A 25,785-nucleotide genomic window follows, 5' to 3' on the forward strand; every position below is an offset into this window, starting at 1 on the left:
TGGAGAAAAAAATTCCAAAAAGGGGGGGATGATTTTTTTTCAAGAAAATATACACCCCTGAAGGGATTTAATAATCCGAATATAATAAAATCATCTCGATAAGCTTAAGCGTAATCAAAGCTTTTCAAAGGTCCTTTCAGAATACGGAATAGACTTCAGTTTCAGGCACAACATTCAAGAACACTTCCTTGAATCTATCTTAACTTACTGTCCATCATGATCATCATATCCTCTACTTTGTCCTCTATCATCGTATCGAGGTCTTCCCCTGTCCTCGAGTCCTCCACCTGACCTACGATCTCGTTCCCGCAGATCTCCACCGCTGGACCCTCTTTCATGTTCTAATCGATCCCAAACCTGATTTTTCGACCCTACCCGATCTGTCATTGGTGATCTCTCAAGATCACGACGATCTGGGCAAGATCTTTCATAATCCAACCGCACCCTAATTAACATTTCTTCTCGATCAGTAGATCTTTCTGTCCCTGATCTACCCAATCGATCAATTATTGATCTTTCTTCCCTGGTTGATCTGACGGACTCCCCCCGGTGTCTGTCCAGGTCCCGGTTTTCCCGTTTTATCCCTCTTGGTTCCTCCGCTGTCCTTCGTCTGTCCATTTCATTACTGTCATCCCTTCAAACAAATAAATTATCACTGGAGTGCTTAGGATTCATTATATTCTGATACGGAACCATGTCGTGAACATTTATTTCTTCAAGATTTTCTCCTTTTTTAACAAATGAAGAATTTTCAAAACAAAATTACATCTTTTTTTTACTTCTTTATGCTTAAACTTAACGAATCATTCAAATATTAGGAAGTTTTATTAATATCTCTCATTGGATGACAGTTGAAATTAGTTTTGAGAGCAACAAGCGTTATTGACAGGGTTTGGTTGATATAAAATCCATTGAAATTTTCGAAAAACTCCAAAAATTGACTGAGTCAGGCAAAAAAAAACTTTAAAACTGCTTGTTTCTAGGAAAATTACATTTTTTGGAGGTTTTTTAAAATTTTAAAAATTTTAAATTGATTTAATCTTTTTAGACAATTACGAAGAAAATGATTTAAGACATGATAAATTCAAGAAATATTACGAAGAAAATGATTCAAGAAATATTTTTTTCAGTTATGTAGACTCTATAACTTACGTGCATATTTCTGAAAAGTATATCAGACGGTAAAAGTGGTCCGATCTAAAATTTTATTTCCCTGAATTTGTATGCCTAAATGTCACTTCATTCCGGTATGCATCAAACAAATATCACAGTTAGGTCTTTGTTGGGGCACCCTAATCCCTAATTTTGGATCCAGTAAGCAAAAATGTTGCGGATCCCAAGCACTGGTTAGTGATTATTAGATTAATGAACAATAAAGAAAAAGTGTCTCACCTGGATCTCTCTTCCCTTGGCTCTCGTTTGATCTCCCTTGCGCCTCTACGATCATCTCCTCGATCCCGTCTTTCGTCTCTACGATCCCCTCTGGGGTCACGGTGGGAGTCTGAACGATGACGATCGTCACGAGATTCCCTTCGATCCCTGGGATCGGGTCTAGAATCTCGTCGAAGCGGTGATCTGCTTCCTCTCCTAGAATGGTTCAGTTTAAAGGGATTGTCGTTGTTATTTCAAACAACTTTTCATTTAAAGAGAATCATGCATGATTCAGCACAATACCCCTTCAATAATTATAAATCTGATCAAAAGTTTGGAAGATATTCAGGATTTTCTTTGTGAAAAAAGGGTTTTATTATGACAATTTTCTCTCTTTATCACTTAATATAAAAACCACAATAGAAAAATAATAAATTTCTGCTATGGAAAAGCATTGACATCTCATTCATTTTTCAACATCCCACTTCATAAATGAGGGGTTCTGTGAAACTATGTCGACTGTGTTTTCAGAGAAACTTGAAAAGGCGCCATTTTCAAATTTAAAGGTTTAAAATACCTTAAATATTAAAAATAGTAAATTTTCATTGATAACATATATGTTTTTGAGAAAAAAAGGGTTTGGTGCGGAAAATAAAAGATCTTTAAAAAATTAAAATATTAAACATTTCCATAAGAACATATTCAAACCAAAACAGCCCATCAAAATTAGACTTAGTATTGTGCTCAATTAGAATTTCTAGGGGCACTTTTTCAATTTCAATTGATAATTATTTTTTTTCTAAATCAAAATCGTCGTCCTTAATCACCCTTTCAAAATTTGAAGATATTTCCATTAAACATATCGTTGACCTGGCCCGTTTTGATCTATCATCATCCCGTCCTGGAGTAGAACTGGCAGATCGTTTTCTACCCTGAGGCCAACCTCCTCCACTTCGACCTCGTGCATCCCGTCCACCACCCCGACCTCCTCCACGACCTCGGCCTCCACCACGCCCCCCGCGGCCTCCGCCTCGACGATCGAAGCTTCGTTCAAATTGACGTTCATCGTCTCGGGATTTCTGTTTAGCCTTCAGAAACTCAGCCTTAGTGAATCTAAAAATAAAATGATGTAACATTAATCTCCAAAGGATTTGGCCAATTTGATTATATTTGCGACTCCTGTCTTCATTTCTTGAGGAATCTGAATAAAATTCTGCATATGGGCATCATTTGTGTTTTTTTTATTTCGATGAAAACTGAATTCATGAATCTAGAAAATGTGAAAAATATTAACAGAGTGGGAAAATTTGATAAAATAAGGGGGAAATAGGGGGAATAATGATCTGAAAAACCTTAAACTTCGTTCTGATGTTAATGAGATTCTTGACTAACAGGTAGGTGTTTAAAACACCTTGCTTACTATTTGGTAAAAAAGGTTAAAAAAAAACATGGAAAAAGTGAGAAAAAGGAGGGAATATCACCATGGTAACTGGAAAATAAGTAAGAAAGTAAGACTAAGTGAAAACGAAGGGTAGTATTTTTCCTCCCCTTTTTATCTGTTTTATAAAAATACTATCCAATTGAGACTGTGCGCAAAATATTTTTTATTTTCGATGAAAAATGAATTCATGTATCCTGAAATTTGAAAAATATTAACAGTGGAAAAATTTTATAAAATCGGGGGAAAGTGTTCTGAAAAATCTTACACTTCATTCTGATGTTAATGAGATTCTTGACTAACAGGTAGGTGTTTAAAACACCTTGCTTACAATTTGGTAAAAAGGTTCAAAAAACATGGAAAAAGTGGGAAAAAAGGGTGGGGGGGAAGTATTTCCCCCCCCTTTTTATCTGTTTTATAAAAATACTATCCAATTGAGACTGTGCGCAAAAGATTTTTAATTTTCGATGAAAAATGTTCATGAATCCGGAAAATCTGAAAAAATTAACAATGTGGGAAAATATGATAGAACAGGGGTAAACAGGGGGAAAAGTGACCTGAAAAATCTTAAATAATTAACAATGTGGGAAAATATGATAAAACAGGGGTAAACAGGGGGAAAAGTGACCTGAAAAATCTTAAACTTAATTCTGATGTTAGTAATGAGAATTTTGACTAACAAATGTGTTTAAAACACCTATCTGGTATTTAAATCAGACTTTTTGGTAAAATAAAAGCTTAAAAATCATAAAAAAAAATGGGGAAAAAGGAGAAAAATAATATTTCTTTGAAATATTTTTTATTTTACTTAAACAAACACAAATGATGCCCATATGCATAATTTCATTCAGATTCCTAAAAAAATCGAAAATGTATTTAAATTGGTCAAACTAACCTTCTTTCTAAAAAATAAAAATTTTCTATCTCCTTTCAGGCAGGGGCTAAAGGGACTTTCACTTTAAATCGGTTTGAACCGGCAGTAGGTAGTTCAGAGACGCAGCTCAATTTCATTATATTTACCCCTGGTCAATAATGTGAAAGATATATTCGTTTTTCTCGTGTTTATTTCTTATAATTTCTTCCTTGAAAAAAAGTCTTGACAACTGCTTTCTTTAAAAAATTCCAGCAGTTTGTTTCTGAGCTCAAATGTAACGGATGTTTTCTCTTTACTTGCAAAAACTCCTTACATTTAAACCGATAAACAAATTTTCTTAGCTTGTGTATCTCATTGTCAGAAGCAGAAAAATTGCCATTTGAAAGTTGAAACAAAATCTTAAATCAAGTTTTAACAATCAAAAAAATTGTGTATTTGAAAATACTTGATTTACCTGACGAAGCCTAACCCTCCTCTGACGAGAATACCGTCATCGTCATCTAAATCTTCCAGATCCCGAGCAGTAGCTTTGTCTGTCACCGTTCTTTTTACCGGTTCCGCAGTAGGCACCTAGACCATTGATTTATAAATATTTCTTGATTGATTGATTTATCAATTATTTGATTAATTTATAGATTATTTAATTGATTGGTTCATTGGTTAATAAATTCAATTTTTGATTTATACTAATATTGTGATATTAATCTATAATCATAATAAATACTCTTCAAATACAGTAATAATCACCTCCCTTCTTCATAGGGGGCCTTCATAAGGGGAATACTGCAATTTTTTATATTATAGTTTTATAAATTTTAGACTACTTCTCAGTAATATCAGGATACATATTTCTGATTGGGGGTGGGGCTACTCAGATTAATCGCTAGAATGCTCAAGAAGGAAGACCACTGTTAAATACCGAAAAACTTCAGATCTATCTTCTATCACAATATATAAAAAAACTCATGAGAAAAGAATAAATGTGTCCGTTTTAGTGCTGTAAACTCCTTAAAAAATCAATACAGTTGATAGTAGACCTTTTTATCATTATAAGAGTAAAACAAGTGCAATAATTAGAAAAATTAAAAAAAAAAGAAAAAAAAGAAGACCGCTTACAGGTGGGCTTCTTAAAGTGGGTTTTATTGGGCTGGGTTTATTCATGCCAACCCTGGTTTCAGAGGGACTTCGTAGAATGTTGAAATATATCAAAAAAAAATTTTTATATTTTTATTTCCAGACCATTCAGATATCATATTTTTCTACCTTGAAGTCCGAGTCAGCTTTAATCCGATCCAACAGTGGTGTCAAACTGTACAATAAAAAACAAGGGGGTCAAACTATACAATTAATAATATGGGGTCAAACTATACAATAAAAAACAAGGGGTCAAACTATACAATAAAAACAAGGGGGTCAAACTATACAATAAATATCACTGGTGACAAAATATACAATTAATAGAAGTGGGTCAAACTATAAAATAAATTTTTGAAAAAAAATCATTTTCTTGAAAACGCAAGTACCAACAACAATATAACAGATTAAAAAAAAGACTAAACGTTGTGAAAGACTGATGATGAAATGTTTAATGAAGGAAAAGAATCTAAAGAAGGACATAAAAGCATTGTTCATAAAAAAAGTTGAATAAATGAATAAACAACCAACCTGAGGTCAACTTTAGGTGGTGTTGGAGGTCTCCAGTCTGGAGGTCGTACAATCTCCTCGGCTGGGAGTTTAGATTTATCCCAACCTTAATATTTTCCCATCATATTTAATAAAAACAAATCAGACAAAGGAAATAATATAAGCAAGGTGGATTTTAATTCAAAATGGCGGAAATGGAATAAAATGCGGGAAAATGAACAAAATGGCATTAATATAATGTGGCAAGATGGCGGGGACTGACTTAAATGTCAGAAAATGCAAAAAAGGCATTATGGCGGAGAATTGCTAAAATGGCGGAAACGGAACAAGGTAAAGGAAAAGGCATAAGATGAAAACGCAAGAAAAAAACGTTTAAGAACTTCAAAAAAATATGCGAAATTACCTGGAACGACATTAAGCGTAACAGGTACCCACATCTTCAAAGGTTCCTTGAACTCGGATATATCCTATATATTCAAATTCATCAAAACACAGAAGAAATAATATTCAGTATTTATTGGTGTGGTGAATACAGAAAATTTATAAAGAGGAATAGGAAATAGGCATTTTACTAAAAAGCTTGTAACCACATGGATATGAAATGGATTAACTGTTCAATCGAAAACCTTTAATATAAAAATTATAAAAAATACATACTTCATTATCAGTGGTATAAATTGCAAGTTTCATTAATAATATTCTAACCTTGGGTAGAAATATTTGTTTCTTTATTTCCTCCTCTGTTGGATTCTCATCCCCAAATTCTATAAAAGGAAAAAAAATAAGTAAAAATATAAAAAATAAAAATGTTTTTTTTTCATGAAATTGAAGAAAATTTAAAGGAGAAAAATAAGAAATAATGGAGAAATGGATATTAGGAATACAGAATTAATATTGAAGGGACTGTAGGCGTAATTTCAAGTGAACATCCATTTTTAGAGAGTAAATGTGCGATGCACAATTGTACCCTTTAGATATCCTTGTTTCATATGTGAAAACTGATCATTTCTAATTGTGGTTTCTCAATTAAGTTACTTGCGGATGTACGCACCAGTGACAAAGAATAAAATAGTCGGAAATAAGCGCTTTTCCTGATATAAGAAAGGCACCATTTTTTTCATTGTTTCTTTGATGAAGGCATGAAATGGTACCGTTGTAAACTGGGTATGCGACCCTAAAAGTGGAGAAAGGGTTACCGGAAATTTCGACTTCAGTCCATTTAGGAAAATATTTGATTTTATTTAATTGCACTAACTTTCCTCTGTTATTGTTTTTCTTGTAAAGTTCCACTTGTTCCTTCAAGTACATTCCAGCAGCCCTGTACAGTTTGCAGTACAGTAATATATCTTTTGTCTGCTGATCCTAGCTTCCCTCCCCACCACAGAGGTTCTATAAGCCGATTTTGCGGACATTTCACATGTCAGACTATAACTTTTTTGGTTTTTAAGCTTCAAATTAGCAAATTTTCAAAAGTAAATTTTGTATCATAAATTTTGCATTTTTGAAAAGAAAAATGTTAGATCATTATTTATGTAATTAAAATCCTACTTTTTCTCGCAATTTCGTAATTTTGTGTCTGACTGAAACTTTTGTTTTTTTTAATTTGAATCTGCTTTGCAAAAATAAAATGTCTATCATTAATTATTCTATTTTTTTTAAATCATCATTTCTTAGGGAATATTTTGCCATCAAAATCCTACTTTTAATCGCAATTTCGTAAAAATTATGATTTTTCCGCTAGTAGAGTAAACTAGTGGCATTTACCATTTTAAAGGAAACGTTCTAGTTCTAGAATCTTATATGGTTTAGTATTATCCTAATAGCCGTTTCTGAGATAATTTGATGTATCGGAAAAAAATTGGGAAATATTTTTGCAAAAATACATAAATATTTTTCTATTTCTAATCTTCTAAAGAGCCCAACTTCTTCAAAATTAATTTTTTTACATAAATTTTATTCATTTAAATAGAGCTATATTTATACTTTTTTGGATTTTATATGAATGCTTTATAATATGATAATCTTATGAGGAAAAAAATGTAATAATGGAAATTCTTAAACGAGATGAAATAATCTTGATGTATTCTTTTTCGAAGGCCGCAGGCCTGAGTTAAAGAATGCATCAAGATTATTTCATCGAGTTTAAGAATTCCATTATTACATTTTTATCCTCATAAGATTATTATTATATCATATTTGTGAGGTTCCATGGGCACACACCAAAGAAATTATACTAAAAAATAATTCAGGTGAAATCCGACTACTTCAAGGCGCAATAGTTAACATTATGAAAGGTTGCAAAAAAGTTTTATGCTCTTACTTCTTACTTCTGTGTTGATTCTCAGCAGTCCCGGTGGGACCATTATGAGAATTTCTGCCAGGCAATGAACTGTTGATCAGGACTTCTGCAAGGATGGATTTAGATATCATCAACAGTTCTAGTGCATAGATAATCATCATATCGGGATTTGAACATATTGATAGAGGTTGAACTTTTGACATGGGCTGGTAGTTTGTTCCATATATCTGGTACTCTGATACTAAAGAAATTCCTTCTGATTTCAGACCCTGAAAAGGAGGATTCAAGATTTGCTGGATCAGCATTCAACCTTGTTCTTCTGGTCTGGTTTATTTCTTTGAACCAGGTAGATGAGTCAACCCTGTCAAATCCATTTAAGATTGTGTAAGTTGTAATCATGTCTGTTTTTATTCTGCGATCCTTTAAAGAGAGTAGTTTCAGCTCTTGAAGTCGATCCTTGTAATCTTGGCTTCTCAGCCCAGAAACCAAGCGTACAGCTCTTTGTTGAATATGTTCGAGACAGTTTATGTCTGCTTGGGTTCAGGGTTACCATGCTGGAGAACAAAATTCAAGGTGAGGTCTAACATATTGCTTGTCGAGGTTTATAAATACATGTTGGTCCCTGTAGTGGAATCATTCCCAGAACAGAATTGGCCTTCCTGGCTGCTTCAGAGCATTGTTTAGAGGGTTTTAAATTGTTGCTAATTGTTACACCAATGTCACGTTCTGTATCAGACTCTGATAGTTTTTCACCATTCATAAAATACTCTGCTTTAGAATTATTTCGTCCAAAATGCATAACCTTGCATTTTTTAACATTGAAGAGCACTCCCCATCTAGAGGCCCAACTACAAATTTGGTTTAGACATTCTTGGAGATCAGCTCTGTCTTTGTCATTGATAATTGTTTGCCCTAACTTTGTATCATCAGCGAATTTTTTGATTAGCTTGATCAGGGTAGCAGCTCCATCTATATCATCGATGAATATTAAGAAGGCTAGTGGTCCTAGAACACTACCTTGCGGGACACCAGAATCAACGTTGATCAGATCTTGTTCTGACTATCACTGTTTTTTATTTTCTAATGTTAAAATGTTAAAAACCATTTTATAAGTAAAAATTGGTTCTTAATTTGAAAGTAATGCATGTGGTGGTGTGATTGTTTCCTTTGTTTAGTTTGTTTGTTTACCGATTTCTAATAAATTTGCTTCTTTTTCAAGTTGATACTAAATTTAAATGCAGCATGTTGAATGTGCTCTGAGTTTTTTTTTAGATGGGGAGAAGGTATTGTATTGGGTTGTCTTAATCCACTGAACAAAATCTTGGAATCATTATAAGAAGAAATCATTTCCTGGATATTAGATCCTAAATCTTCCAAAAAGAGGAGATTAAAGCAGGTTATCTAGTAATCAGTTCGACATGAACTGATGAAGATCTTGGTCTTTTATTCATGAAGCAAGATTTACTGGTTTGTTTTCATTGCTATGGAGTGCTAAGACCCCACTAAAAGTTTTTGTGACACTAGTATTTCAATGATAAGTTTTCATAAACTATAAACTTTTTCTGGTTTTAATTGTGGTTTCACTTTATCATCTCGAGCTATGCGAGATATGGTGACTGCTGACTCAGGCTGAGGTACTTTTAAAACTTTATAATAAAGTAAAAAAAAACAATTAATTGAAATTGTGAAGACATGAGAAACCTTTCCATTTTTGAAAAGCTCTGACCGTACTATTACAAATATGCAGAGATTTTCAAAATCTCACCAAACTTGGTTTGGAATGAAGAAAAACTAAAATTAAATTGAATAAAGTAGGCAGTCGGGCAATATGCTTTGAGACTCTGTAGTTTGGTGAAAATGTCCAATGGAAGACTTAAAGTTAAAGTTCATAGTTATTTTTTTTGGAAATGTCAGAAAATGTTAATTAATAAGAATTTATGTATGTTGGAGTTCTGTTGATTAATCACACGGGGTTCCACTCTTCTGTCAGGACTAAGGTTAAGATTTAAATGGAAATTCCTGAATTAAGATTTATCAATACTTCAAAAAACGAAAAAGGTAAGTGAGCTTGAAAAGGTAAGTGAGCGTGTTTTACTAAAGTTAAAAAGGTAAGCTTGCATGTTTTAATATTAAAGAAAAACGTAAGTGAGCATGTTATTTTTTAGTATAAAAAGGTAAGTTTGCATGTCTTAATATAAAAGAAAAAGGTGAGTTTGTGGAAAAGATCAATATAAGGAGCGTGTAAGAATGAATATTCTTCAACAAGTGTAATAATTTCCATTCTTTAATGCTCGGAGCGTGTAAGAATATACATTCTTTCGCGCTCTGACCATGTAATAATTTCCATTCTTACACGGTCTGAGCGTTAAAGAAGGAAAGTTCTGCACCTACAGTGTAAGAATAAGCATTCTTAAACGCAAGGAAGCGAACAATATTAAAATTGTTCCGCCTGAACCGTGTAATAATGGGAATTCTTACACGATAGGTTTACTTCTATGGAACCGAACAGATATGATATAATATTGACTATGGCACCTGTAAAAGATAAATGCATTTTATTCCTATGACAATTGAGAAAATTGAAATTTCCAATTCCGTTGAACTTTAAACCCTCAGAACTTATTTATCTGAGAGGCTATCTTTGTCTGGTTTTGTTTCCCTGAATCGGCTTGGTAATAAAGATGTCATATTAAAATATTGCTTGATTATCCTTGCCGAAATTATATTTGTTTTTCACTTAAATGTGAATCTTACTTAAATGTACTAAATATATGTGCATCTTTAACACTCTATCTTCAGATCTCAAAAACTTGAATTACACTTAACTTAACCCCCCCCCCTCAAATAGTATGGAAAAAATCGACTATTTGTCCATTTTCAAAAAGAATACTTTCCCACCTGGATTCAGCTGATCCTGTTGCAATAGCGAGCAGATTTCTCTGTAGAGCTGTTTGGGTCTTATTATCTTTCCTTAATAATGTTGCAATATTGACAAAATGATAAACTCAAAATAACATTGAATAAATATAAAGATTGTAGATTTTTTTCAGAACCAGGCTTTTATTATCCAAAATCTCTCTAAGCAACAATCTTAATTAATATTGGTCCAAAGTAATGTTCAAAATAAAAAAAATTAGTTGTAGGCTCAACTTCTTCTTTCTGATATTTTCTTTGCAAACATTCATTAGAAAAACAAAGCATGCAGCGATTTCTATCAATATTAAAAGACCATACGTCATTCGATGAACTGCTGGTAACCATCAAAACCGTGAAGTGTAGAAGTTATTAAACACAAAATTAAGTGGACGAACCTATCCTCTCCATCGGAGGATCGATCTGATTTGCTTGTTCTTCTCCTTCTTTCCCTCTCCTCATCCCGTCCTCCGATCCTTTCTTCATCACGTCCTCTTCTCCTCTCATCACGACCCTCTGTCCTCTGCTTTTCCTGTCCGCTGGATGGTTTCGGAGGAGAGTAGTCTACATTAAATATTCGTTATCATTTAAAAATAGAAATCTTAAAACGGTACTAAAAAAAAGTTAATTTAAAAAATACCGAGGTTTGAGTTTATCCGACATTTTAAAGGAGGGGGGGGGGGGTGAATTTCGATTTATTGTGGAAATGATTTAAAATTCCTGGAGAAGGAGGCGGAGAGTCCAGGTCACTAGTAGATGTGGGAGGAGGTGTAGACTCTCGCGGTGGAGTTGAATCTCGCGGCACAGTAGAGTCTCGCGGCGGAGAGGACGAACTATTAATATCCGGAGAGGCCTGGTCTTGATTTAAGGCCGGGGAGCCCCGGGGAGAAAGAGATTCTCCGCGGGACGGAGATGAGGCCATAGCATTATCGGCGGGAGGCGTATCCGCCATTTTTCTGAAATTTCATGAAAAAATTTAATTACATTTTACTTACTCCCGGCCCAACAGAATTTCAATAATAAGAGAGAAGGTGTGACATGAGAAGTGATGACTGTATTATAAAAATCATTTTTGGTCCGTTTTCTATGTTATCAAATATTTGGTTCATTAACGAAAGATTGATTCTTCAATCTTTAATCATCATATCAATTAGCATGGTGGAACCTCGAATAAGATACACTTAAAGAAAAAAAAGTCGAATATTGCATTATAAAAATCAGGTTCACACCTTCTCTCCATTATCTTGAAAAGTGTTTGTTTTGTTTAAGACGCTGGTTAAGAATGGCACCACGCTCCATAGCTAACGCGAAGCTAAAATAAAACATGCTCAGTATACTTTAATGAACTGCTTAAAACCGAGTTTTCATGATGTAAAAATATTATCAAAAAAATAGTGGCGAGTTTGACTAAAAATCCAATACAATTTTAATAAATAACATACTTTTTATTAGTTTTGCAGGTACAAACATATACACGCCAAACTCGCCGCTATTTATCTATATTAAACTGTAGGATTTTTATAGATTGATTGATTGCTATTCTACCAGCCGTAGTGCTTCTTGCTTGTATCGGCTGTCCGAGCATACGGAACAGTAGACTCCCTAGCCCCGCCGGAGTAACCACCGTTAGAACGAACTGGTCCTCCTCCTGAGCCAATACCAGGCATGCCACGTGCGCCAATCCCAGCCATACTCGCCATGCTGGTGATCGCCGCCATGTTTTCGTAGATTGAGTTCATCTTTTCCATAATTAATTTTTCAACATTACCGCCAGGGGCGGATTGCGGCGCACTAAAATCATCTTGTCTGCCGGATCCGGCACTACTTGATCTGTATCCTCCGCCAATACTTCCGTATCTGCCTCCCATAGCTCCGCCCATGCCTCCTCCAATTCCTCCGCCCATGGCTCCTCCCATTCCTCCGCCCATTCCTCCTCCCATTCCTCCCCCCATTCCTCCTCCCATACCTCCACCCATTCCTCCGCCCATTCCTCCGCCCATTCCTCCGCCCATTCCTCCGCCCATTCCTCCGCCCATTCCTCCGCCCATTCCTCCGCCCATACCTCCACCCATGCCTCCTCCCATCATTTCACCAAACATGTCTAACATACCAAGATTTCCCATTCCTCCACCTCCTCGTCCTCCCATTGGTCCTCCATTACCCCGATTGTCCCGACTGTTAAATCCTGAATTTCTTCCATAGTTATCTCCTCCTCCACCTCCTCCTCCGTTAAAGGGTTGTTCCATCTGTCCCCGCTGTTCACGCAGAGAAGCCAGTTCCTAGAAAATAATTATTAGATATCTGAAATAACCAGGATCCGGATCCAGTGCGGATCCGCATCAAAATTAAATGGATCCTAAGAACTGAATTACCCTTAATTGAGACCATGACAAACCATGACAAAATCGGTGACCAGAGCTGAGAACTTCTGTATTAAATATATTCTCGATTTTGTTAATCTGCAGATTAATTCATATTTTTATTCGATATCCCGTAATCTTCGCACAATGAAGGAATTACTGAAATTAGTGCCCATTGTGCCCACAGTGGATATCGAGATCAAACAACCAATATTTTGAGTATACAACACAAAATTTCCCTTCTTAGAACTTGTTAATATTATTTAATAAATATTTAATGCAGGCAATGGCAAAAAAAACTGAACTAAGAAATTAAAACACTGTCCTGAGGGCAAACAATATTCAAACGAGATAGAAATAATGAGAATTGGCTTAGACTGGATAATAGATACGATTTTAACCCAATAAGGTGTATTAAGACCGACTGAATTCAGCTAGGTCATGAACATCTCTTTTAGATTTACTGATTTGAAGGAAGTTTCAACTAATTTTCTTCTTTTTCGCATATTTTTACGCTAAAACTCGATTTAATGATTGAGAAATTTTTAATAACTAGAAATTCAAGGCGCTTCGCGCCCTTCTTTCTAGCCTTAGAGGGCGCTTCGCGCCCATATTTAAAAATGTTTACGGAAAATATTTATAAATATCAACTTTTGGAGAATTTTTGAATCGTGGATATCGTGATTAATGCTTGAACCACTCTTTTTCTTAATCTCCAGATTAAATAATGCTTGTTCTCCTCTTGTTATTATTAATCTCCAGGATTAATTAACCGATCGGGGATTAAGGATATCACATTCTAAAGTTTTCAGCTCAGGTTTTCCGGCAAAAAAAAAAACACTTTTGACATGAATAAACGAGCATTCTTGCACTTACTGGCGATAAGAGTTGCTTGAAAACTGTTTAGAAACTGTCCAATTTCCCCATATTTTAAAATCATCTTAAAACTGTATAATCCTGTTTACCTTATCTACCGGGTCATGATCATCAAATTCTACAAATCCAAATCCACGTTTCTTCCCTAGTAAATCAAACCATGAGTATACACATCGTTTGATTAGTGAGCAGTTAGATTGATCATTATTATTTCGATTGATTGATTATTGAGGGCTTTGAATGAGCATTGAGTACTTTGATGGTTACTGATCTACTTCTAATGATTATAAAAATCTCTGATTTATTATCGAGTACTTGGATGATTAGTTCAGAACAACTTGTATGCCGAATTCTTCCTTTTTTCTTTTTGTGCAAAGTATCTCGCAATCTCAATAACGAAGCGAAAAATTACACTGATACTGTTGTTGTATTAAAATGTGTACTTCAATAATTAATTTACATATGCCCTATCATTAATGTCTTAAAACTAGCAAATCAAAAATGCTTATTGCTTCACCTGTATCATGACACTTCACTTGGCTCACAGAAATCACCTCACCGAAATCGCTGAGATAGTCCCTTAGAATAAATAGCTAAATGGCATACTAGAACTAGAGGACTCAACGAGTCTACGTAATGAACTTCCTGTTGATATTGATAGCTGACGATATCGTGCCCATTGGCTTAGCATTGATAGTTATGAGCTTGTGTCTGTATTGACATTGATAGCTGAAGAGATCGTGCATGTGTGCCGAATTCATAAAAAAAATACGCCATTTTCTCATCATTACTAACCATGAGAAACTGGCGTATTTTTTTAGTATTTTCGCGGATTTCCTAAATATCAGGAGGAAATGGCAAAAAAAAATTGATTTTTTCAGACCTTTTTTTCTAAACGATCGCGAAGAACTAATTAATGAAAATTGAAGAATTGGGGGGGGGGGGGGGGTTTCAAGGCAAGCTTTTTTCATCTTATTTGAAAAAAAAGGTTGAAAAGTATCAATTTGAATGAAATAGGTTGAAAAAGTATCAAATAATTTGATACTTTTCTCAAAAAAAATCATTTGTTTCTCCAAAAACATCATTTATTTCCCCAATTCAGCGAAAGAAATCCATGAGCAAACCTTTTCAGAATCTAAATTAAATCTATGATTGCTGACAAATTCATAATTCTAATTTCAATTGAAATTTTTAATCATAATTCAGAAGTAAATGTTAATAAAAATATGAATAAAAATTTGTAATAAAGAAAGGTTTACCTGCAAATGTTTAATATCAAAGTAGGTTTAACACAAAATAATGTCTGTTCTACCTGAGATCATCGTCTGATATAGAATCGTCCATCCCGCCGATCCATAGTTTTTTAATGTTAGCCAGAGCTTCAGCATCTCGTGCACCATGCTAGATATTTTATCAATAAATTAAGAGCATTTGTCGTATTTGAATTCAAACACCTTGTCTTAACACTTGCCGATGTTATGATTTGAATATCAATATCTCGATACTCAAATAAATATTCATGTTTTCATAATTAGAAAGAAAGACATTTGACAGTAAATAACCGTTTAATTGTTTTTCTCCCATAATATTACATTTTAAAATAAAATTTATAATTTACCCTCAAAATTATTTTAACAAATGAAAATGTAATCTCTTTTTGAATGTCTGCTTTATCATTGCTTTTTACGTCAAATATTGTGTTAAAATGGTAACTTCTTTTTTAGAGGGGGGGGGGGGACAAACGCAAAGTTAACCTTTCTTCTTCGTACATTTTAAGAGAATAAAATAATTTTTTGTGTTGTAAAGTTCTGAAAAGGTTTGAAGGATTTTTATCATTCATTCATTCATGTATATTTCATAACTTTAAAAATAAGATTTTTCTTAATCTCAGGGGGGACCTTGATAAGAGCACCAGAACACTCCATTATTTATCTAGAAACCAAAACTATCCTTTAACCAATACCATTGGTTCACCAAGAATGAATGAAATATGCAAATTTTTTAATTTTTAAAATTGATTTTTAATTACGTGTGGTTTCTCTTAAAATGTGATATTTATTAATTGCTAGAGGATTCAATTTAGACAAAAATCACCAAAATTAACAGTTAAATAAAAAACTGAAGATATATTTCTTAATTAAAAAATAAGATTTTTTTAATTTCTGGGGGACCTTTATATATTTCCACATGATTGATCATAAAAAGGTTGTGAATACGGCATTTACCTAGTTAAAAAGGTAATCACTTAAATTTAAGCAAACCAACCTTTGGAGCTGCGCGCTTTACTTCAAGCTCTTTCCCCCCTAGTTCATGAGGACGTGCGCGCTGGCAATCATCCACCATAAACGCCTTCTCAAAGGTGAGGAAGGCGAACCCTCTAGACCTGCCAGTGTCATTAAACTTCATTAAACTACACTCCTCCAGCTTTCCATACCTTAAACAGCAAACATTATATTCATTTTCAAACTTTTCAAAAGTCGAATTTTGTTAGAGGCAATTTTTTTTTAATTCGAGCATCCATAAGGCAACTTTCCAAATATGCAATTTCCCAAGCGGCAACTTCCCAAGGGTTAGGTTAGGCCCTCTGAGGCTGCAATGGGGGCCGATCGCTGCGGCTAGGATATGCTAAGGGTCGACGCCGCGGCTAGAACAGGACGAGGTCCTAGCGCTGCAGCTAAGACAGACTTGGGACGTTGCCACTTGGAAATTTTGCACATTTGGAAAGTTGCCACTTGGGAAAGTACCTAACATCATCAATAAACCTTCCCTGGGGTCACGCGAGGTCCAACAAAAAATTCGGGCGCGATCAGACCGTATATTAGTTGTGAGACTCATATTTTTGCACCCCCCCTTTCATAATAATATTTTTTCCTCAAATCCACGGCTTAAAAAATTTACAGATTCCTGAAACCCGCGCCAACTTCGAAGAACACTTTTGGATTTTAGTAGTATAAAGAATCTTTAAAAATTTTAAAAATTGAACGAGTTAAAAATGCTTGTTTTAAGGAAAAGTACAATTTTTTTGGAGGTTTATTGAACCTAACTCATTTAATTTTTAAATTTTTAAAAACTTAAAGGTATTTTGTCTGTTTAGACAATTACGAAGAAAATGATATATCACATGATAAATTCAAGAAATATTTTTTTGAGCTATGTATGCAATCTGCACGACCACTTTCTATTGACCTAGATAAAAAAATTCCTGCAATAACTGACTTCATAGAGAACAATATTAGACTCTTAGGTATTTGTGGTGCAATATTCCTATAAAATGGGTCACCTTAATTATCAGCTTGGGCACCCAACGCTGCCCAGGTTACTAAAAGTAACTCCCGCAGTTTACCCAAACTTATTATTTTACTGGGAAACTAAATTTTCGCTTTTAAAGTCGACCCACTCAACTTATAATCTCAAAACCAAGCTAAGTACATTCAAGTGGGTGTCCCGAGTTCCCCAATTAAAATTTGAGGCAAGTCGGTCCAGGGGTTCCTGGTATTATGATCGGACAAACAAACAAACAGAGATTACAACTTTATATACTGACTGATAATTTCAACTAACATTGAAATAAAATTTCTACTTTAAACGATTGTTTGTATTATTTTGAGTACACTATTTTTTACAAAATTGAAAATGTTACCTTTCAAAATATTCTTGCAGCTCAGCCTCTGTCGTGCTATAATTCATGTTCCCAATAAACAGCTTCCTATAAACATTAGCAGATATGATTAGATATAATTAAAATCAGATATGCATAAAATCCGATTTAACTTAAAGTCAAACAAGTCAGCCAACATTTTTCCAGGAGGGATCGCTTTTATATTGATTTTCGGGTTTCGTCGAAATTTTTAAGTTTGAAATTTAACACTTAAGTTTATTCTGCAATCTGCATGGGAAAAAAACGAGATACTTTTTAATACAGTGTTTTCTTTGGATTTCCGCCGATAACAGAAAAATCATTTTAGAAAAAATCTTAACAAAAAAAGATATTATGAGCTGAGGCAATCTTTTAAATATGAACTCAAAATAAAATTTAAAGAGAAATTTACCTTAAGAGCTTATGCTCGGGGTCCAGGGCCTCTCCAACGGGCATTTCGTTCTCCCGTCCCCTGTAGTTGGGCTTTATAGGTCCCCCACCCCCTCTATCCTCCCTAGTAACAATATTATTGTATAACACCACTGTACTTGGGTCGTATACTGTATCGGGCCCCCTTTCTACTAAGATACAATTTATGACAGATTTTTTTATACTAAGATACAATTTATGGCAGATGTTTGTGCTTAGATACAATTTATGGCAGATGTTTGTGCTTAGATACAATTTTTGACAGATTCTATGGACTATTTTATCCGTCTAAATGTTGCATATATTTGTGTCATGGGTGAAAGTACATTTATACAATGTTAATTCCTTTATAGAAGACACTGTTGAACTCGCAGAAGATAACAAAATAATTAAACAAACTTTGAAATTCTGATGTTACAAGCTATTCAGAATCTTGAAAACTATTGTTTTAAACCTACTTTGGAGTTGCACGTTGAAGCTCGACTTCTTTTCCATCAATAACATGAGGTTGAGAGTTTATACAGTCCTCCAGACATTTCGGGTCTCTGCAATTAAGATCAATGAATAAGGAGGCAGGGGTTTCCATTTAGGAGTGGGTAGGGACAGTAAAAAAATTGGAATTTAAATATTATCATCTAACGTTAATCCATCCCTAGAATGTCAAATATTTTCCCAGTTCAGCAAACCTAACAACTAGATTCATTACATTAGGGGAGATGAACTGTTAAGTTAAGGGATGATATTTCGAGAAAATGTTTACCCCTGTACAAATGGGTCGTTGTTATTCTAAAACATCTTGGTCTTCGAAAAATCCCCTAATATTGACGATCAAAAGTTATCTCCGTTTTTTTCAAAACTTACTTGAATGTAACGAATCCGAACCCCTTTGACCGCTTAGTGTCCGGATACCGCATAATCACGTTATCGGTCAACTCTCCAAACCTAAAAATAATTGGATTAAATTTTTGAGAATTTTTTCTCACTTTTTATTTGGATTTACTAGAATGCAAACCCAATTTCGTGGTTTTCACAAATAATTACCGCAGATTTTTAAATAATGTGTAATAATTTAAGATTTTTAAAAAAACATTGAACAACTAAAAAGTTGAAATACCCATAAGAAACATGCTTTCCCGTATAATAACACAAGACACTTAGAAAAATGGAACACCTTCCTCCACGCGGTGGGTGTGTGCTGTAGTAATATATAGTACTCTGACAGAAGATAAAGTTGCGTTTCGTGGAGAGTGGTAACCCTATACTATTATTTATGCTTACCTTTCAAAGTAAGCTCTGAGTACTGTATCATTAGTATCGTAGTTGAGTCGACCCACAAAGAGGCGTCCAGACATAGATCCAGTCTGACCTCCACGCTTGAAGTTCTCCCGTCCTTCCCTTCCCGGCATTTCATCCCTAGGGACTGCTCTTTTCAACTCTACAAGCGCTCCTTCTACATAATGGGGCTGCGTCTCCAGTACATGTTCGAAACACCGGATATCACGAAACGTGACAAACCCGAAGCATTTAGATCTTTTTGTATCCGGATACCTCATGATGATATAATCCACAATGTCGCCGAAATTACCGAAATAATTTCTGAGCGCGGTATCATCCGTATTCGGATTGAGCTTTCCGATAAACATACGCTTATGCGCATCCTCTTCACTAGTTTGCCTAGGCATTCTAACTATCTCTTTTATAAGCTCAAATCTCTAAAACTCACCTCTTTCTACTTTACGAACTCAATCTTAACAAATTTGTCTTTTGATTTTTATCTCTAGTTTATCTAAGAACTTTAAGCTCTCTTCCGGCTATATCTTTATAGTTCAAGTGTATCTCTCGAACTCTTTGTATCTCTCTGAAGCTTGGTATCTCTTGAATCTATCAGTATCTCTCTCGATACTCTCTAGGATCTCTCACCACCCTCTCCTATACACAATCAGTTAAAAAATTTAAAAACCAATCCATTTATATTTAAAATATTCTATTATTTAAAAAATACTATTTTATGATCATCTTACTTTTTCACAAATATTAAATACAATCATTTCAGATTATTTATCTTAGATAATTGTATTTTGTTTTTAAATGATTAAATTAACAAGTTAAACGAACTACAAAAGTCTTAACAAAAATGTTTAAATGGTAAAAATTTCATTGATCCGAATAAACAATCGTTATGGAGTATTTCAGCTCGCTGTGCAAATGTTATAATAATTTTGGAAAATTTAGAATTTTTTAATGTTTTCTGTCTCCAATGTTATTTTGAAGAAATCTCATAAAAAATGTCTATATTAGGCGAACTTACACCAGAATTAATTTTCTTATTCTTTCAACTGTTTGCTTGAATATTCTGAAAAATAAAAAGTTATTGCGAACACATTTCACATATTGTTCTCTAGGATATTACCAAGCTAATCATCAACGAGAGAGACTCACTGACCTTGTATCAATTTTGTACATGGGTCTGACAAGAAGTGTCTTAACTTAACCTAACCCGTGGCCGCAGCGCTCGGCCCAGAAAGTGTCTTAACTAACCTAACCCGTGGCCGCAGCGCTCGGCCCCCTACCTAGCCGCAGCGCTCGGCCCAGAAAGTATCTTAACCTAACCTAACCCTAAATAAAAAAAAATAAATAATAATAAATTTGCTGAAAAATAAATGGTCATGTACAAAATTGATAGGAAGGGGGGGGTCCAAAAATCGTATACTAGGACAGACCCACTTTATTTTTAAGCAAAAAAGAATGGTTGAAAATCCATTGTAGCCAATCGCTCTGTTTCAACGATTATAATCATACTTACAGAAATGTTAAAAAGCCGGTTTAATTGCCATAATTTAAGCAACAAATTCAGGTTCATTACACAAAAAAAATAACATTAAAAACAGCTTAAGATTTTAAGTGCAATCTTAAAATTGTTTCGTTGGAAGACACATCACATTTGAGTTTTAACCGTGCGCTCCAGTGTGTTGTGAACTAGTGTACAACTACAGTGTTCACTTCGTACACTCTAACATGACACTCTCTAGACTCGTTCGTGCGCACTTTGTCTTCGAGTCTAAAACACGGGATTTGGACTGATTCATTGATTGAAGAATTATATGCTATGAAAACTGACCTAATAAGTACCCGAACTACAGAGCGTCCCATATTATATAAGATTATCTCCAATCTTTAATGCCAAAATACAATTATAATATACTAAAAAAAATATAGCATTTTCTGCAAAAAAATCTATTAACCTTATTAAATTTTTCAAAATTGATTAAGATATCTTAAATTTTCTGATTTGTCCCCCCGAATCGTAATTATAATGACGCGGTCTAATTTGATGTGGGACACCCCGTATAAAATGCAAAGGAAGAGCCAATTCAGAGTCTTCAGAGACGATTATACAGAATTTGTAAAGTCCGTTTTCTTGCATTCAGGCCTCACGGTGATCCTTGTATTAAGTCAAAAATCACTTTTCCGAGTGCTTAAGCATTTGTTAAATTTATACATCAAAATACTTAATTGAATGAAGAACTAATTATAATCAAGCTGAAATTCGTCATATTTTTTAGTTTTGACACGCATCTTCACGTTGCATTCATCGACTTAGCATGCATGTCACCCATAGCATGTGTATAATCTGCAGCGTACAGTTGATCGCGATACATGTTCCTGGATTTTCTGTAAAATATTTAGGATATTTGTAGTAAATGTTTATTTTTCAATTTAAATCAAATAAAAGATGAAATTAACTAATTAAAATTTTATTTCTGCGTTGTTAAGAAAATTAACATACATGTTTATGTATAACCATTTAACCATGGTAATGTTGATCCGCTCTACTGCCCATCCGTCCTATTGCCCATCCGCTATACTGCCTATCCGACATACTGCAACATCATCTGTCCTACGACAGCTGTAGGTCGGATGGGCATATCATGCCCATCCGACCTATATTCAGCAGCTTTGATCATGCATATAGCGCGCGTAGAAATAATTAATTGTAGCTGTCGGACGGCGCCACCCTATTTTGTAGGTCAGATGGGCACTTTTTGTAGGTCGGATGGGCATTTTTCGTAGGTCGGATGGGCACTTTTTATAGGTCGGATGGGCATTTTTCGTAGGTCATGGGCACTTTTCGTAGAAAAACCAATATGTTAAGAAATTGACAATTGTTTTGTATGCACATCGGCCAGCAATTGATGGGGAAAGGAAGCGGCCATGGGCCACCACTTATTTCCGCTCTGTGCCACATTAGGGAGGGAACCCCCGGAGGCCATGAGCCTCCCTATGCAGACAAGGCTACACTATAGCAGTAAACGAGCCTCCGCCATACAGCACAGCTTTTTTTTTAAATCTTGTAGTTTTTATGAGTGATGAAAACTTTTAACAATTTTTTTTTGACGTAGTGGCAAATTTTACTAAATGATTAGAGTTGTTCAATTGATTGTCATGATTAGAAACATATATGGACTCATAAAGTGATTTTTAAGATTTATATTAAAAATTTAAACATTTCTTACGCAGAAAGGAAGAAATTTGGAGAAATATTTCTGGAGTGAACTTGGTTTGTTTTGTTGTAATTTTTGATTTAAACAATACCTTTTTTTGAAAAATGTTAAGATTTAAATTATAAATACAAATTTTTTAGATTTAATTTGAACTTCAAAAAAAAGCATCTCTTAAATCAAAGATTATAAAAGATGAAATTCAATTCAATTCAAATTTTTTTTCTAAATGTTTTCTTTTTCGTGTGAAAAATTATTAAAGTTTTAGATACCACTTTATTAGTCATTATTAGGCACTATTTATGATATATGAAGTATGATTTGAGTAAACTTTTGAATTGAATGAATTATTTTTTGAAAGGAATTGAGTCTTTGCCACAAACTCAAAATTTCTAATGCCTGTATCTTTGCAACCTGTTTGTGCAATTACTTGATATCTTAAACTTAGAATATTTGACCAAACAGAATTCATAGTTTAAAACTTCATAAGGCCAACGTCATTGGGTTGCAAAGATATAAGGATTAGAAAATAAGAGTTTGTGGCAAAGACTCAAATCCTTTGTGAATTAACGATTCCTTAAACATCGTGGATTCTATATATTTTAAAAGTACATTTATTGCTTCTAGTTTGGCTCCAGGAGTAGCTGAGGTTTAGCTTATTAGCTCCCGGAGTAGCTGAGGTTTAGCTTATTAGCTCCCGGAGTAGCTAAGGTTTAGCTTATTAGCTCCAGAAGTAGCTAAGGTTTAGCTTATTAGCTCCAGGAGTAGCTAAGGTTTAGCTTATTTGCTCCATGGGAGTAGGTGATTGTATAGGATGAAGGAATAGTGAATTCGTGGATAAGAAGTTTAAGCTTGAGATTGTCATCCTCGTTTAATTATTGAGCTGTTTCTGACCAGGCAAGAGGCAGTGTTTTCGGCCAAGGTTCATTTACTTTAAAATTACATTTATTGCTTCTAGTTGTAAATACATAATAAATGACGATTGTATAAAAGAAGAGGAAGTTGAGAAGGTCTTCGCTTGTTCCAAGATCCGACACTATACTGATTTGCGTATTTTACAATCCTCTTTTGGGGATTTTATCCTCTACAGTACATATATTTTGATTTTTGGTTGGTTAAGACAAAAAAGGCAAATAAAAATAAATACAGCAAGCGGAGATCAAAATGCAGGACACATGAGACAGAATGATAGAGGCCCGGAGATTCAAGGAGATGGTTTTGCAGGGCTTGGAGGTCATTCTGCGTATCGGAAAAGTAGACAAGTCTAAGTTTATATTTCAGTTTAAAGCGCTTTTTAAAATTTGTATCTAGTAATCTCATTTTAACATACATTTTATGCTAACTGCTTTTTTATTGCTTGCCCCCTTTTTCATTCTAGGAATCATGGGATTTGAATTTGATTCAAACCTAAAACTATAAAATAAAACCTTAAAAGATTGCTCCAATCGGGGGGGCCCCATAATATCCAGCTTTTCCACCATAAATAATAACCACCTCATCATTCCCTGAAGTGTAATGCATGTTTAAGTATGTAACATTTTGTAAAGTTCTGATGTTTTATTACTTTATATATAGATGTAGGGGATAGAAGGACAACCAAAGTAATTTCCCAGGACACTCATTTTCTGTATACGCAGTAGACCAGGATACGATCATTTTCTATATACGCAGTAGACCAGGATACTCATTTTCTATATACGCAGTAGACCAGGATACCATTTTCTGTATACGTTGTAGACCTAAATACTCATTTGCTATATACGCAGTAAACCAGGATATTCATTTTCAATATACTCAGTAGACCAGGATATTCATTTTCTATAAATGCAGTAAATCAGGATACTCATTTTCTGTATACGCAGTAGGCCAGGACACTCATTTTCTATATATACTGTAGATCAGGATACCATTTTCTTTATACGCAGTAGACCAGGATAACCATTTTATGCATGCACAGTAGACCAGGATACTCATTTCTATATACGCGGTAGACCAGGACACTCATTTTCTATATTTGCAGTAGACCAGGACACTCATTTTTTATATACGCTGTAGACCAGGAAACTCATTTTCCATATAGTCAGTAGACCAGGATACTCATTTTCTATATATGCAGTAGACCAGGATATTCATTTTCTATACAAACGCAATAGACCAGGATACTCATTTTCTATATACGCAGTAGACCAGGACACTCATTTTATATATATGCAGTAGACCAGAACACTCATTTTTTTATATACGCTGTAGACCAGGAAACTCATTTTCTAAATAGTCAGTAGACCAGGACACTCATTTATTATATACACTGTAGACCAGGATACTCATTTTCTATATATGCAGTAACCAGGATATTCATTTTCTATACATACACAATAGACCAGAATACTCATTTTCTATATACGTAGTCATAGACCCGGATATTCATTTTCTATATATGCAGTAGACCAGGATACTCATTTTCTATATATGCAGTAACCAGGATATTCATTTTCTATACATACACAATAGACCAGAATACTCATTTTCTATATACGTAGTCATAGACCCGGATATTCATTTTCTATATATGCAGTAGACCAAGACACTCATTTTCTATATATGCTGTAGACCAGGATACTCATTTTCTGTATATACAGTAGGCCAGGACACTCATTTTCGATATATGCTGTAGATCATGATACCGTTTTCTGTAAACGCAGTAGACCAGGATACTCATTTTATATATTCGCAGTAGACCCTAGAATACTCATTTTCTATATTTGCAGTAGACCAGGAAACTCATTTTCTATATATGCAGTAGACCAGGATACTCATTTTCTATATATGCTGTAGACCAGGATACCGTTTTCCCAAGTAACAATTTTGTGGTAAATCCGCGGAAATTCCCAGGAATCTTTCCTGGGAATCCGCGGAAATTCCCAGGAATCTTTCACAGGGAAATCCGGTGAAAATTTTAACAGCTTTTCCGAGGAATTTCTTGTAACCCATTCCAAGGAAATTCTCGTAACTCTATCCAAGGAATTTCTTGTAACCAATTCTAAGGAATTTCTTGTTACCAATTCTTCAGAAAAACCAGAGAAAACTTGTAGCAAAAAGGTCTTCAGAACCAATTCCTGGGAATTTCCATGGGAACTATTCCCAAGATTTTCTCAAAAGTTCCTCAGGAATATCTTGAAATATTCACTAACAAAAGTAGTGATTAACTTAACAACTATATTGCCCCTCCAACTTTTTAGTATAACCATATTCTTAAGTCAGAATGTTATAGTCGTTTTTAATCTTATTGAAGTTGTCATGTATTTTGTTTATTTAGACAACTGAATTGTCAAGAAAAAATAAAAAAAATGTTTTAAAATTTTTAAATATTTTTATAAAAGATGGTTCTAAAGTAAATTATCATTTTTTATCGGTAAGGATGCAAAGAAAAAAAGATTTAGTTAGG

At 34.3% G+C, this 25,785-nt stretch overlaps 3 protein-coding genes across 8 annotated transcripts in view; all 3 read right to left on the bottom strand.

The window, feature by feature from the left end:
• The window catches only part of LOC111705654 (zinc finger CCCH domain-containing protein 13), a 12,657-nt gene extending 1,156 nt beyond the window's left edge, over positions 1 to 11,501 (bottom strand). The window contains exons 1-12 of one of the 2 annotated variants that reach the window (XM_023478270.1): positions 11,260 to 11,501; positions 10,938 to 11,103; positions 10,525 to 10,596; positions 6,587 to 6,645; positions 6,033 to 6,091; positions 5,731 to 5,794; positions 5,349 to 5,433; positions 4,947 to 4,992; positions 4,138 to 4,253; positions 2,242 to 2,484; positions 1,393 to 1,587; positions 209 to 634 (exon numbers count right to left, since the gene is read on the bottom strand). In XM_023478270.1, coding sequence (XP_023334038.1) covers positions 209 to 634; positions 1,393 to 1,587; positions 2,242 to 2,484; positions 4,138 to 4,253; positions 4,947 to 4,992; positions 5,349 to 5,433; positions 5,731 to 5,794; positions 6,033 to 6,091; positions 6,587 to 6,645; positions 10,525 to 10,596; positions 10,938 to 11,103; positions 11,260 to 11,491 — 1,763 coding nt within the window. In that variant the 5' untranslated portion in view covers positions 11,492 to 11,501. The remainder of the gene's footprint in view (positions 1 to 208; positions 635 to 1,392; positions 1,588 to 2,241; positions 2,485 to 4,137; positions 4,254 to 4,946; positions 4,993 to 5,348; positions 5,434 to 5,730; positions 5,795 to 6,032; positions 6,092 to 6,586; positions 6,646 to 10,524; positions 10,597 to 10,937; positions 11,104 to 11,259) is intronic. The other variant, XM_023478271.1, reaches the window with a different exon arrangement.
• On the bottom strand, positions 11,491 to 12,840 carry LOC111705656 (glycine-rich cell wall structural protein). Of its 5 annotated transcripts, none has more exons than XM_023478275.1 (3): positions 12,085 to 12,840; positions 11,769 to 11,851; positions 11,491 to 11,553 (listed from the first exon to the last, which is right to left on the bottom strand). In XM_023478275.1, the coding sequence occupies exons 1-2, from the start codon at positions 12,783 to 12,785 to the stop codon at positions 11,779 to 11,781; spliced, it is 774 nt and encodes a 257-aa protein (XP_023334043.1). In that variant the 5' UTR covers positions 12,786 to 12,840; the 3' UTR covers positions 11,491 to 11,553; positions 11,769 to 11,778. The 5 variants fall into 5 exon arrangements, 4 of the variants coding, with proteins under 4 accessions (XP_023334043.1, XP_023334044.1, XP_023334042.1 ...); XM_023478276.1 differs by having other exon boundaries at positions 11,491 to 11,577; XM_023478274.1 differs by having other exon boundaries at positions 11,491 to 11,851.
• A 974-nt stretch (positions 12,841 to 13,814) lies between these two features.
• On the bottom strand, positions 13,815 to 20,331 carry LOC111705655 (DAZ-associated protein 1). The gene is made up of 10 exons (XM_023478272.1): positions 20,150 to 20,331; positions 19,120 to 19,770; positions 18,703 to 18,783; positions 18,300 to 18,386; positions 17,825 to 17,926; positions 17,416 to 17,481; positions 16,041 to 16,209; positions 15,088 to 15,176; positions 14,293 to 14,354; positions 13,815 to 13,920 (listed from the first exon to the last, which is right to left on the bottom strand). Exons 2-10 carry the CDS (start codon positions 19,521 to 19,523, stop codon positions 13,841 to 13,843), a joined length of 1,140 nt encoding a protein of 379 aa, XP_023334040.1. The 5' UTR covers positions 19,524 to 19,770; positions 20,150 to 20,331; the 3' UTR covers positions 13,815 to 13,840.
• Positions 20,332 to 25,785: the final 5,454 nt, after the last annotated feature.

Source organism: Eurytemora carolleeae, unplaced genomic scaffold (assembly GCF_000591075.1).
Source record: "Eurytemora carolleeae unplaced genomic scaffold, Eaff_2.0 scaffold612, whole genome shotgun sequence".
Lineage (NCBI taxonomy): Eukaryota > Metazoa > Arthropoda > Copepoda > Calanoida > Temoridae > Eurytemora > Eurytemora carolleeae.